The 13280-nt window shown below is 38.4% G+C and overlaps 1 protein-coding gene and 2 non-coding genes across 3 annotated transcripts in view; all 3 read left to right on the top strand.

Moving 5' to 3' along the window:
- The first annotated feature begins 72 nt into the window (after positions 1 to 72).
- Positions 73 to 13280, top strand: part of SF3B3 (splicing factor 3b subunit 3) — a 38924-nt gene continuing 25716 nt past the window's right edge. Inside the window, exons 1-8 of the mRNA XM_025268369.3 lie at positions 73 to 223; positions 3313 to 3450; positions 4598 to 4924; positions 5840 to 6012; positions 6594 to 6735; positions 8790 to 8902; positions 10330 to 10467; positions 11299 to 11402. Coding sequence (XP_025124154.1) covers positions 3381 to 3450; positions 4598 to 4924; positions 5840 to 6012; positions 6594 to 6735; positions 8790 to 8902; positions 10330 to 10467; positions 11299 to 11402 — 1067 coding nt within the window. The 5' untranslated portion in view covers positions 73 to 223; positions 3313 to 3380. The remainder of the gene's footprint in view (positions 224 to 3312; positions 3451 to 4597; positions 4925 to 5839; positions 6013 to 6593; positions 6736 to 8789; positions 8903 to 10329; positions 10468 to 11298; positions 11403 to 13280) is intronic.
- LOC112580494 lies at positions 5211 to 5290 on the top strand. Its single transcript, XR_003104892.1, has one exon. It is a non-coding gene; the product is annotated as a small nucleolar RNA SNORD111 (small nucleolar RNA).
- On the top strand, positions 9993 to 10083 carry LOC112580493. Its single transcript, XR_003104891.3, has one exon. It is a non-coding gene; the product is annotated as a small nucleolar RNA SNORD111 (small nucleolar RNA).

The following is a 13280-nucleotide window of genomic DNA, read 5'->3' as shown; positions in this document are numbered from 1 at the left end:
AGAATATTTACAATGCGATGTGGAAGCAAGACAGAAGCAGTTAAAAAAATTATATATACATTCTTCAGGCGCCCGCGGGGACCTTTATCCGTCGCGCGCCAACCGGAAGGTCCCTATCTTCGGAGGTAATGGCGGACGCCGGCGACTCGGCGTTGTCTGTAGCTTAGGCCTTCAAGGAAACTGAGGATCTGTTGGATATCTACGCCATCCTCCCTGCTACAAGGTAAGGAAGCAGCTTCCTGACCTCCTTGAATCCGGGGAGAGGGAGAGCTGCTAGGTAGGGAGCTGGGCCGAGCCTTTGGTAGGGGTTTCCGAGGCAGCTTAGGCCCGAGAGGTAAGGGCAAAGGACGAGGAGGTGGCGGAGGGGGAATGCTCGGCTCGGCTTTAGGGAATCGCCTCCCGCTTGCGTTCGCAGTGTGGGAACTAGGCCTGGCTCAAAATGAGCTTTCTAGAGACCGTACCTTTTAGGCACTGGAAAAGGTGAGAATGGCAGGAGGGACGTCTCCCCCTTGCGAAAGTAAATACGACACACAGAAATGGAAAGGTCGGCGGAATGGAAAGGTCTTGGGCATTAAAAGTGTAAATAATGGAAACAGCCTTTGAAATCAAGACTGTGTCGTGTTTATGCTTTGGCACTTGGGCAGCTTGTTTCCTTCCGTGATCTCATGCAGTGATGTTTTGGCACATGGAAAAGGGGTGGAGGGAGCAATCACAGGCTCATCTCCTCGTGTTTACAGACAGCATTCCCGGATATCAGTTTAGTATGGGAAATAAAAATATACCAAGGTTGGGCCGTTAGTGGCTCCTGGTATATTATTTTGGCTGAACTTCCTCCATTACCCAAGATAACAATCGTTGGGGAACGTGATTCCTAAAGATAGTCATGGATGGCATCAGTTGTAAAGCAACTAGAAAACAGGCCGAGTTCCTCAGTGAGCTATGAAGAATGAAAGGTAGCCTGGGGGGAGCTTTTCCAGGTTTCAGAAATGGCCCCTGGTTTCCTCTACTTGTTTTCGAAAAAATTTCATATTTTAAATTAAGTCAGTCAATCCTACCACATGAATCATATTGACAACATGATAGGGGTTTCATTATGAATTCTGTTGTTGATAACTGGAATTTTGAAATTATTTGAACCATGGTAAGATGCAAGAGAAGTTGTATCTGAGAATCACGTTTCCTTTTTTTTTTTAAACTTTTTATTGAAGGATGATTGCTCAAGAGAATTTTGCTGTTTTCTGTCAAACCTCAACATGAATCAGCCATAGGTGTACATATGTCCTCTCCTTTTAAACCTCCCTCTGCATCCCACACCTTTAGGTTGATACAGAGCCCCTGTTTGAGTTTCCTGAGCCACACAGCAAATTCCCCATTGGCTATCTATTTTACATATGGTAATACATTTACTACTTTTTGATAGCAATTGCAACATGTTCTCTATTTTCCACCCAGACCTTTAGCTGAGCACAACTTCCCTTGGAACTTTCTCAGTGTCTAAGCCCTTCTGAGTGTGTGTATCTAGTCTTTGTGTCTATAGTTTTTTTTCTCTTTGTAGGTCATTTTTCAACTCTGTTATTCCACCTCAGGCCTTTTCCTTTTTTCCCTACCATCCTCGGACAATAAAGATGTTCCTTGGTTTCAAGTAGGAAAATGTGTGTTTCTCAGGACCTGTTTCTAGACTGGAGTGTCTGTCTTTTCCTCTCTTTGGTAGCCCAGAGAGACAAGAGCCCTTGCTCTTGCCCAGCCCAGAAATGGTTATTATTTGTGAGGATGTTTATTCATAATTCTCTTTTCTCATTTAACAAAACCAAACTCATATGTTGTTGTTTTTTTTCCCAAACTCATGTGTTAATTACACAGCGATCACTTTGAATTTCTCTAGATCCCTTGCTTTTGTCTCTGAGTGAGGAAAAATAGGTCAGTTTATTTTCTAGCAGCAGGTGTGTATAGATGTAGTTTTTGGTGATTCTTTTATGGTAGAGGTACATCAGTTTGCGGTTTTGAGTTCTATCTGATGAGAATCCTTTTCTGTGATTGTGTACTCCTTTGGAGAGGCTTCCTCCTGAAGTGACAGTTCAGTTTTTAGTTTTTTGGTGGTCAGTAGGTTTAAATGTAAAAATTGGCATTACCGACTCAAAGGACATGAGTTTGAGCAAACTCCAGAAGATAGGGAAGGACAGGGAGGCCTGGTGTGCTGCAGTCCACCGGGTCCCGAAGAGTGGGACACGACTTAGCCACTAAACAATAGATTTAAGTTTCTAGTATTGTAAATACAGAGCTCTATAAGAGATGTAGGTGAAGTACTTTGATCTATTAGATTAGCAAAAGTCTGGTTGTAGAAAATTAGGAACTCAGGTTGCTGGGGATGTAAATTGTCAGAGTTTCTTTGAAAGGCAGTTTGTCAATATGTATCAAAATTGCAAATGTGTAAGTCCCTCAGTCCAGCAATTGCACTTCTAGGAATTAATCTTAGAAATACAGTCATGCACATATGAATGGCTTATATATGAAGATTTTTCTTTGCAGCAGTATTCATATTAGCAAGAGGTTGGGAAGAACACAATGTTCATCAGTAGGGTTTTAGCTAAGTGAATTCTTATATACCCATTCGATGGAATACTTATCCTTGTATTAATACATAGCTGTAAAAAAAAACCGAGAAAGTCTTGTTTGTCGCTCTGTCCAAGATAGGTAAAATTATTAAAAACAAAATCAGTTGCGCTATAATGTGAGTGTACAATGATCTTTAGTTTAAAATGAAGACATAGTATACAGTATTAATATGTTTCTTCTTGTGCATACAGAAAATATCTGGAAAGACATGATATAACTTGGTGAAATTGATTCCTCCAAGAAGGAAAACTGAATAGCTAGGGAATGGGTGGAGTGAGCTTTTTCCTGTGCTTTTGAATTCTGAACCATGTGAAAGTAGAAGTTATTCAAATAGAAGTAAATGTAGACCTAGTTTGTTTCCATGACAGTAAAGTTAAATAAACATTGTTGCATTAATGGTACAGAGTACAGCTCCCTAATGTTTTTAACTACATGTGACCTCAAGCAATTTATTTTCTTAGCCTAATTTTCTTACTTGTAAAATTAGTGTAATATCATGAACTTTGTATATTTCTTGTGAGGTTAGAAGCAAAGTGTATAGTAGCATAGTGCCTGCATGTAGAAAGCACTCTTAATTATTATGTTGTTACTCAGTAAGCCTTACTCTACTGGTTCTGCTGTCTTCACTAGACTTTCCCATACAGAAATATCTGTTAACAATTTCACAGCTGATATTTTTCTGCTTTTATGTGCTCTTAGCTTGCTTTGACTTGGTATAACCAAGGTCTGAATTGTGGAGTTGTGGGTGGCTCACCGTTACTGCTGCCATGTTCCTGTACAACTTGACCTTGCAGCGAGCCACTGGCATCAGCTTTGCCATTCATGGCAACTTCTCTGGTAAGTTCCTCTAAAGTTTTGTGGTTTTTTTTTTTTTTTTTTTGACTACACCTCTTGGGTTGCTGAATCTTATTTCCCTGACCAGGAATTGAACCTGTGCCCCCTGCAGTGGATGTGAGGAGTCCTAACCACTGGACTTCCAGGGAATTCCTCACATTTTAAATATTAATAGTTTTATGCTTCAGATTGGTTTTTCAACATCAAACCTTTTTGTAAAAAACAAATTATGAAAAAAAATTTAATTGTTAAAGAACATTGTAACTTATGTAATGCTTTACAGTTTCTAAAGTAATTGATCTTATCTCCTTTGCAAAGAACTTGTAGAAAGTAAGGTGTCTTGATAAGTGATTGGGCATTGAGCAAATGGTAATGGATTGGGATAGGTAGACGTGGTATATCAGGTAGAATGGGAGGCCATTTAGGCATTAGATAGTGAAGACCTGTGCTGGGGCAGTGAGGATAGATAGAAGAATATGAGTTTGCATCCTGGGTGGCAGAGAAAATGACAGTAACATTCATAGCAGGTTACTTGAGATCAGAGAGTGTGAGAAAGGAGGAAATTGGTTATTCTCAACATTTGAAGGTGATGACAGCTCATTAGGGTGGAGATGAGTAGCAGGGAGAGATGGGTTCAAGTTGGCTGTTTATGCATCTGGAGGTGTTGATTGCAATTTTGAAAGCAAGTGAGGTTTTAGAAATAAACAGCATATATTAGATAGCAATTTTGAAAGTTCTTTGGGACACTACATCTAACTGCACAAAAAGTTAATATGATTTCTTAGAAACGTAGCCTTAAAAATGGATTAGAAAGAGCCTTTGGAAATTTTTAATTTTACAAAGCTAAATGTTATATGTTAATATCATTTGTAGACAACTCCCAATTATGCTTATTGATGGCAAATCTTAGAAAAATTAAAAGAAGTTTTTAAAAAAGCTTGCATGATCATTTATGAAAAGCTTTTCTTTGATACCACTTTTGTTAAATGTTTTAAATTCTAGGAAAAGGACCTTTTACAGTAGAATAAATTAAAATACTAAGCCTCTAACTCATTTAGTTGTATTTATGTGTCGTAGCATTTTGATCGATGAAGGTTACTTTTTGGATTAGTTCTTATTGTTCATGATCTTTATTTTGTGTGTTTTTCAGGAACCAAACAACAGGAAATTGTTGTTTCCCGAGGAAAGATCTTGGAGCTGCTTCGCCCTGATCCCAACACTGGCAAAGTGCACACTCTACTAACTGTGGAAGTATTTGGTGTCATCCGGTCGCTCATGGCCTTTAGGTTGACGGGTGGCACAAAAGACTACATTGTGGTTGGCAGTGACTCAGGTCGGATTGTTATCCTGGAATACCAGCCATCTAAGAATATGTTTGAGAAGATTCACCAAGAAACCTTTGGCAAGAGTGGATGCCGCCGCATTGTTCCCGGCCAGTTCTTAGCTGTGGATCCCAAAGGGCGAGCTGTTATGATTAGTGCGTGACTTACTCTGTTGGCTTTTTGATTCTTAAAGAAGCTCAGTTCAGAATAGCAGTGCTGTGATCTTGGTAGCATACCAAGAAATCACTCACCTGAGTAAAATTTGTATCATTTTGGGTGTTTAAAGTTGCTTTCTCTTTTAAAACAATGGGGAAAATTGTAACACGCCTTTTCTACTTCTTATCTAGTTGGAAATGGGTCTTTTTTGGTTTCTTTGACTGTACCAAAAAGACTATGCTGAAAGTTTTCACATTATTAGGCAAAGAGTATGGTTGCTTTCATCAGCCTGAAATGATGATTTACATTCATGTCTCTTCTCTGATAAATCTCTTGAAGAAAACTCTGCATATCTGATCAGGCTTCCAGAGGGCAACCTTCTGTGAACAGTCACAAAATTATTAGATCTAATTCAGAGAACAAAGCTGGCAATTTTATGAATTTTTGTTTAGTTTGTCATAAAAATTTTTGGAAAGTTAGTGGGATGTTAAGATCCCTATTATGGGGACGTCCCTGGTAGTCCAGTGGCTAAGACTCCGAGCTCCCAGTGCAGACTTGGGTTCATTCCCTGGTCAGGGAAATAGATCCCACATGTCACAACTAAGAGTTCACATGCCACAACTAAAGAGGGCCCTCTTACTGCAGCGAAGATCTTGAATATTGTAACTAAGACTCAGCACTGCTAAATAAAAAAAAAAAAAAATCTCTATTAGAACAAGAAGGGTAAAATTTTGCTCCTTTCTATTTTAGTGTTAGCAAAATCTTAATGCACTTGTAGAGTTTAAAGGGTTGGACACGACTGAGTGACTGATCTGATCTGATCATTTAGAAAATAATTGTGATGTAAATCTAGCTGTTTTGTAGCTTGTCTTTTCATTATCGGGAGTTTTTTTATGTTTTGTCTCCATCCACAGGTGCCATTGAGAAACAGAAATTGGTGTATATCTTGAACAGAGATGCTGCAGCCCGACTTACCATCTCATCTCCACTGGAGGCTCACAAAGCAAACACTTTAGTGTATCACGTAGTTGGAGTAGATGTGGGATTTGAAAATCCAATGTTTGCTTGTCTGGAAATGGATTATGAGGTATATCTTACTTGGTCACAATTTTTTTATTACTGTTATACTCCAAATTCCTTTCTGAAACACTTGGGAGCATCTCAGCATTTACCTGACCACATGTTAGCGCCTTTGCTCTGGTTTGAACAGTCCCCCTGTGTAAACAGGGATTTGTTGGGGAAACGCCCTGAAAAAAAGAGGTGAGGTGGTGTTTTGGATATTTTTTCATTGGGAGATAGTGAAAGATGGGACATACCATTCTTTCCCTTGAGAGGAAGGCAGTGTTTTCTGGTTCCAGAAGTAGAAAACTTGGGTTCTTGCTCCCATTCTGCCATTTTTTAGTGTCAATTTTGGCAAAGCATTTGGCATCTGTGGACCTCTGTTTCCTGGTTTGTGAAATGGAAGAATCTTGATGCCCTTTTCAACTTTGTTTGTTCATTTATTTAAATAATTTTTACTGGAGTATAGTTGATTTACAGTGTTGTATTACTGTCAGGCGTACAGCAAAGTGAATCAATTATACATATACATATATCCACTCTTCTACTTTCCATCTTTGAAAGCTTGATTTTATGGTACTGATTAGTCTTTGTGCCACTGTTACCTAGGAAGCAGACAATGATCCAACTGGGGAAGCAGCAGCTAATACCCAGCAGACGCTTACTTTCTATGAATTAGACCTTGGTTTAAATCACGTAGTCCGAAAATACAGTGAGCCTTTGGAGGAACATGGAAACTTCCTAATTACAGGTACTTTTTTCTTCGATGTGCTTTGTACCATTTTGCTTGGTCCATTTTATGCCCAAACTTAGGAGTGTTTACTTAATAGGATTTGGAAACTATAATCTATTCATAGTAAACCTGAGTGCCTTGTCTATGTTTTGGGGAGGTTAGAGATTCATGTGGTGGTTAACTCGTACCCTCTAATGGGGGAGAGAAAAAAAGAGCAGTCAGCTTGGAGTCTTGATTTTTGTTGGTTGCTCTGCTTTTGACTGTGGTCAATCTTTCACTCTCATTACAAAAATCAAAATCTGGCTCTATGAAAAGACAGATGTTATGGATGAAACAAGATAAAACTGTCCTTCAGTTTGAAAGCCTAGATGAAATAGAAATATTTTTGAAAACTGTCACCAAACTTGATAGAAGATGAAATTAAGAACCTGAGTAGACCAACATTTGTTTAAAAATGGGGCAATAATCAAAAGTTTCTTTTCCTCAGAAGATTTAAGGTTCAGAATTTTTAGGGACCTTAAATTTCTTGAGAGATCAGAAAAAGAATAAAAACCATTGTACCACTTTAAGAGCTTAATATACCTTCATACCAAAACTGGGGAAGGACAGTAATAAGAAACATTTACAGCCTAGTTATCCTTTGATGGTAGATGCAAAAATCTTAAATTTTAGCAAATCAGATTCAACAGTGTTTTCTGTGCATCATAGCAAAGTAAGATTTTTGTAGGAGCTCAAAGAGGTTCACCATGAAGAATCAATATTAGTTTAATTCATTATATTAAAAGACTAAAGGACAGCTATATTTGTGGTATCTAAATTGTATCAGGCTCATCTAAGATGGTGATCCAGTCCTTTCTGTTTTGAGTCATTTGCATTTGATGTCTAAAATGAAGTATGTCTGTTGTTGGGTAGGATTTTAGAGAAGAAAAATATAAAATAGCACTTGTCTTTGTTAAATCTTAGGAAGAGACTATATATTAAGCAGAAGCATTTTTAAAAATAGGTTATATTAATTACTTGTTATACTGTATTATGATACTTCTCATTTACAAGGGTTGCATTCATTAAACAAATGTTTACTGAACCTCTATGATCACTGTGTGCAAAGTCAATCTGCTGAGACTGCATGGTGAAAAATTTGTTGTGGTGTCTCCTTTTATACAAGATTGAGTATAATGGTGAATACATACTAGTAACACAAAATTTACCAGAGTGTGCCACATGCCATGACAGTGTGGAGGAGGGGTTCCTAACCAGGAAAAGGAAGGCAGTGCATTAGAGAAAGCTTTCAGAAGTGCTCTCAGCTGAGGACTAAGGAATAGTTAGGAGTTAGGTACAGTGAGGGTGGAGGAGGAGTTTCTGTTGTGAGCAGAGGAACCAGAATACACAAAAGCCCAAATGCAGGAAAAAAACATGATTCATTGAAAACTGAAAGCCCATTGTGGTTGGATCATTGGAGGTAAAGAGCTGGGGTGGAGGAAGCAGAATAATGATCTATTAAAGGTGAATGTTTTAGAAAGATCACTTGATTACATTTTGGTAATGGAATGGAAGGTAGTAAGATCAGGAAGCATTTCCATTAAACCAAAAGAGATTTGCCGCATGAGGACTGCTGAAGAGGTAGAACCAATGTGGGAGAGGAGAGAATTGAAGGATGGCATCCTTTTAGCTGGTTTGGTCAATTGGTTGATGGCAGTGTTCTCTAAGGTTGAGAACCCAGGAGATGGTTTGGTAAGGAACTTGGCAGTGGTTTATGAATGCATTCATTTTTAACCTGCTGTGGAATATCCATGTAAGAGTGTCCAGTAGGCAGTTGGATTATAGGTCCAAAGCTGAGAACTGAGTTCTGGGCTTGGAGCTAAACTTTCAGATGCCTTATTAGATATCTGGACAGGCTGAGATCACCCAAACGGTGCTCCATCCTTGTCTAGTGTAACTCTCAGGGAAAAGAAACACATTGAATGTTTAGCACCTTCAGGCACCTTTAAGTTGTGCTGAAGGAGAGAAGGAATTGAAGGTTAAATTCATAGTTGTGTCAAATCATTGCTGGTTTTTGTTTTCTCTTTTGACAGTTCCAGGGGGATCAGATGGTCCAAGTGGAGTGCTGATTTGCTCTGAAAACTACATTACCTATAAGAACTTTGGTGACCAACCGGATATCCGCTGTCCAATTCCCAGGAGACGGGTAGGTCTTTGTTTACCATAAGAGAAAATATATTTATGTTGTGAAATGAACCTAATTTTTGTTAAGTGTTTTTAATAAAGTCAGTAAGTATTTTAGCACAACAAAATCTGAGAAAGAAAATTGAAAACCAGCACAGCTCTGGGTTGTGCACCTGAAACTAGCCTGATTCTGTAAGTCAGTTGTGCTTCAGTTTTTAAAAAAGCAGATACAGTTTCATTCTTGAAGAGCCTATGAACAGTATCCATTTGAAATTCCTGAAGTTTCTAGTTTGAAGAATCCAGGTGTATTCATTGGAGATAAATTGCCTTTCATTCTCCCCTACCCCACCCTGTTCCAGCATAGAAAAAATCTAAAAGGAGCAAACAGTGAATCCTGTACACTTTTCACTTAGATTCACTTATTAGTACTGCTTTGCTACATTGGCCTTTTCTTTCTTTTGTATTTGTGTTTTTTAGGCAAGACCATTCGAAGATAAGTTGTAGGGATCATGACACTTTGTGACAGTTCCTTGTACTACCCTGTTTTAGTTAAGAGATTTGGGTATCCGTGAATTTTGGTATCTGGGGGCTCCTCAAACTAGTCCCGTGCAGATGTTGAGGGATGATTATAATGAAGTTCTGTGTACCCAGCCTCAGTTATCAGCAGCACATGGGTAATCGTCATTGATTTCTGCTTCCTCAAACTCTTTTCACCCCAAATTATTTATCTTTTTAATACTAATTTATAGGTCCTGGGGTTAAATCTTTTTAAGACATAGTTTATCTAGTACATGGTATTTGAGTAAGACTCCATCAATTTTAGAAAATTTGGTAAGATTAGCAAGTTAAATTTTTGGAGTGGTGTTAAGTAATTAAGTTTAGTTGATCAGAAATTTATTAAGCACCTGATTGCCAGGTGCTGTACTTGACTTTGGGACTACAAAGAAATATAAAACATGTTTTGCCTTTGAGAGAAATACAAAATGTTGGAAATTAAAAAGAAACAAACCAGCTGAGGGGGATGCCTTTTGGGATTCGGGCAAGTTGATAAAGACAGAAGAGGGATGATGTTGGTGGTTTGGGTAGTACTGTGAACGGGTAAGTCTTATTCACAGCCTGAAATGATGATTCTTTAAATTTCATGTCTCTTCTCTGACATTTTTCTCTGGAGATAGTTTTTGCCTTATTAATCTGATCAGGCTGTAGAGTGGAATTGTGGCTTTTTTTTTAACCTAAGCTTTATTATGTATTTATAGTAGACAAGAATTTCTGTTTATTGTGTTACATAATCCTGTGGCTGGCAAGCTGCTCTGGGTCACAGCTTGCATGGAGAGACTCCAGGTGCCTCTAGGCGTTTGGTGGCCTGTTTGATTCTTATTGGTAAGGTGCTGAATTCCAGAAAAGAAATCCTAATTTCTAAGATGTTGATTGTGTATTTGACTTTGCTAGAATGACCTGGATGACCCTGAAAGAGGAATGATTTTTGTCTGCTCTGCCACCCATAAGACCAAATCAATGTTTTTCTTTTTGGCTCAAACTGAGCAGGGAGATATCTTTAAGATCACTTTGGAGACAGACGAAGATATGGTAAGTAGAGCATGGAGGAGGGAGGAAAAAATGAAAAAGTATGTTAGCTGTTATTAGTCTAATTTGATAAAACTTGCTACAATTTCATCCTAATTTTAGTTAAATAACCTTATTTTGAAAACTGATGGGGGAAGGGAGAAAAAAAGAAAAAGAAAACTGATGGTTGTCTAAGGTTTACAGAGTGGTGTTATAAGCCATTTGTTCATTTCAACTACTCTGAGATAGAAAGGATAGTTGCAAGTTTAAAAAACAGGAGCCGAATGCCTTAAAAAGTAGTTGCTTAAGGTGTTAAAGCTTTTAAAGTTTGGAATTGGAATATGAATGTAAATTTTCTCCCCCTGGTTAACAGATTTTTGGTCTGGTTACATATAATGTGAGAATGGGTAATGCCGCTTCTAGTGAATGACAAGAGAAGGCTCTCTGTCACCTGAAAACTGGCAATATGCGAGACCTGTCACTTTTATCCCATGGAGGAGCATTGAGCACTGGGCAATTTCTTAGATGCTGGTTTAGTTCAAGAGTTGGCAAGTTCTTTGTGTTTTTATTTTTTCTTTTTAAGGCCAGGTAGTGAACATTTTCAGCTTTTGTGGGCCGTGTGGTCCCTGTTTCCACTACTTAGCTCCACCGTTGGGGCATAGAAGCAGCCACTGGGAGTATGTGAACTGCATGGCTAGCCTGCGGGCTGTAGTTTTCTGACTCCTGGTGTGGATGTGAAGGACAGGATTTTTTTTTTGCCACTTTGTTTTATGACATTGTCTTATTATACTGCACTGTCTTCCATGTTGTGGCTTAATTTGCCTGCACGCTAGAATCTTTCTCTTTCCATTCCAGGTTACTGAGATCCGGCTCAAGTATTTTGATACTGTGCCTGTTGCTGCTGCCATGTGTGTGCTTAAAACAGGCTTCCTTTTTGTAGCATCAGAATTTGGAAACCAGTGAGTAGTCCTTTTATTATCCCATTTCACCCTGGTTACTATAAAAGTTGGTGAAAGAGAGGTAGTTTCAAGGCCTTGTAGCTTTTCCTGAGAATGTTTTACGTCCTTCAGAACAAAAGTTTTGCCCTCTTTTATGTTCTTTCTCTTGATGACTTTCTCTATTTTAGTGGCTTAAATCAATACCTGTGGATAGCTGCAAAAAGGAGCTTTAGAAGTGATCTCCTGAACTTTTTGTTGGGCATTCCTGCTGAACTACTTAGTATTAAATAGATGTTCCATAGACATGTCACTTGTACAAGTCTGAAGTTGAAACTCATTAGTACCTACAGCAGCTTCCCAGCCATATCACCAGTCTTTCCAGCCTTACTATTTCTTTTTTTTTTAAACATTCTTTTTTTTTTTAATGTTCTTTTCCATTATGGTTTATTTTAGGATGTTGAATTTTGTTCTCTGTGCTAGGACCTTTGTTGTTTATCCTTTCTGTTTCATAGATAGGTTCATTTGTGTCATATTTTCAGATTCCACATAAATGCTACCATATGGCATTTGTCTTTCTCCTTTTGACTTCACTTAGTATGATCATCTCTAGTTGCATCCATGTTGCTGCAAATGGCTTATTTTGTTCTTTTTTATGGCTGAGTAGTAGTCTGTTGTGTATATATACCACATCTTTATGCATTCGTCTGACGATGGACATTTAGGTAGTTTCCTTGTCTTGGTTTTGCCGTCCTTACTATTTCTGTTAATGTCTTATGGGCCAATTCCAGCAACTTGAGTGTAAAGTCTCGATTTTTGTGGTACTACTCTGAATTAGTTCTCTAGTTCCTTATTGTAGTTCATTGTCTTGTAAAACTCAACCTTTATAGAGGGTCATCTCTTTAAGCAAACAAGACACAACCCTGATGAAATGATTTCCTCATCCCTATGGTACAGTCTTTGATGGCTTTTCATAGACAAATGGGAGAAGGTGATGGCACCGCATTCCAGTACTCTTGCCTGGAAAATCCCATGGACAGAGGAGCCTGCGTGGTAGGCTGCAGTCCATGGGGTCGCTAAGAGTCGGACACGACTGAGCGACTTCACTTTCGTGCATTGGAGAAGGAAATGGCAACCCACTCCAGTATTCTTGCCTGGAGAATCCCAGGGACGGGGGAGCCTGGTGGGCTGCCGTCTATGGGGTCGCACAGAGTCGGACATGACTGAAGCGACTTAGCAGCAGCAGCAGCATAGACAAATGAGTTAAATAAGTCTGAACTCTACTCTGGCCTTGAATTTAAAACCAGTATTGAAGACTCCAGATTGCTTATGAAATGAGATGCCATGGTCTTGCTTTCTAGTTCAGGTTTTGCCAGCACGTGCAGAAGACTTATCTAATGCTATTTCTGTGTGATGAAAATGAAAATGTCGTCTAAAATTCTGTGATTCTATTCCAGTTTTGCCGTTTCTTCAGTTGTTCTCCCTTTCTTTATGTCCTTAACTCATCCTCATGGAGCTTATTCCAACTGTCTTTTTATTATTCCTTTTCCCAGTTTATACCTGTTTTGTCTCACTTTTTACAACCTAGCCTATTGTTATATTTTCACCCATTTCTAATTTTTTAGTTTTCTTAACAAGGAATTTCCATTTTAGAAAAGTTAGGAAAGTGCATGTAAGCAAAAATGTCTCTTGTAATTCTGCCCAAAGATACCATTTTTGTGTGTGTGTAGCCTTCCTGTGTTATATATTTAAATCTTTGTATAAAAATGATAATGTATAGTGTTTTGTAAGTTATGTATTTTTATATAGTAGTGAATAATAATAAATATTTTTCTTTATCAATAAATAGGTCTTAAACATTCCTATTTTTTAGCACCCATTATCTCTTTTTGTAGTAAAATA

Source organism: Bubalus bubalis, chromosome 18 (genome assembly GCF_019923935.1).
Source record: "Bubalus bubalis isolate 160015118507 breed Murrah chromosome 18, NDDB_SH_1, whole genome shotgun sequence".
In the NCBI taxonomy this organism is placed as follows: domain Eukaryota; kingdom Metazoa; phylum Chordata; class Mammalia; order Artiodactyla; family Bovidae; genus Bubalus; species Bubalus bubalis.
This window is presented reverse-complemented; position numbering and strand designations above follow the sequence as displayed.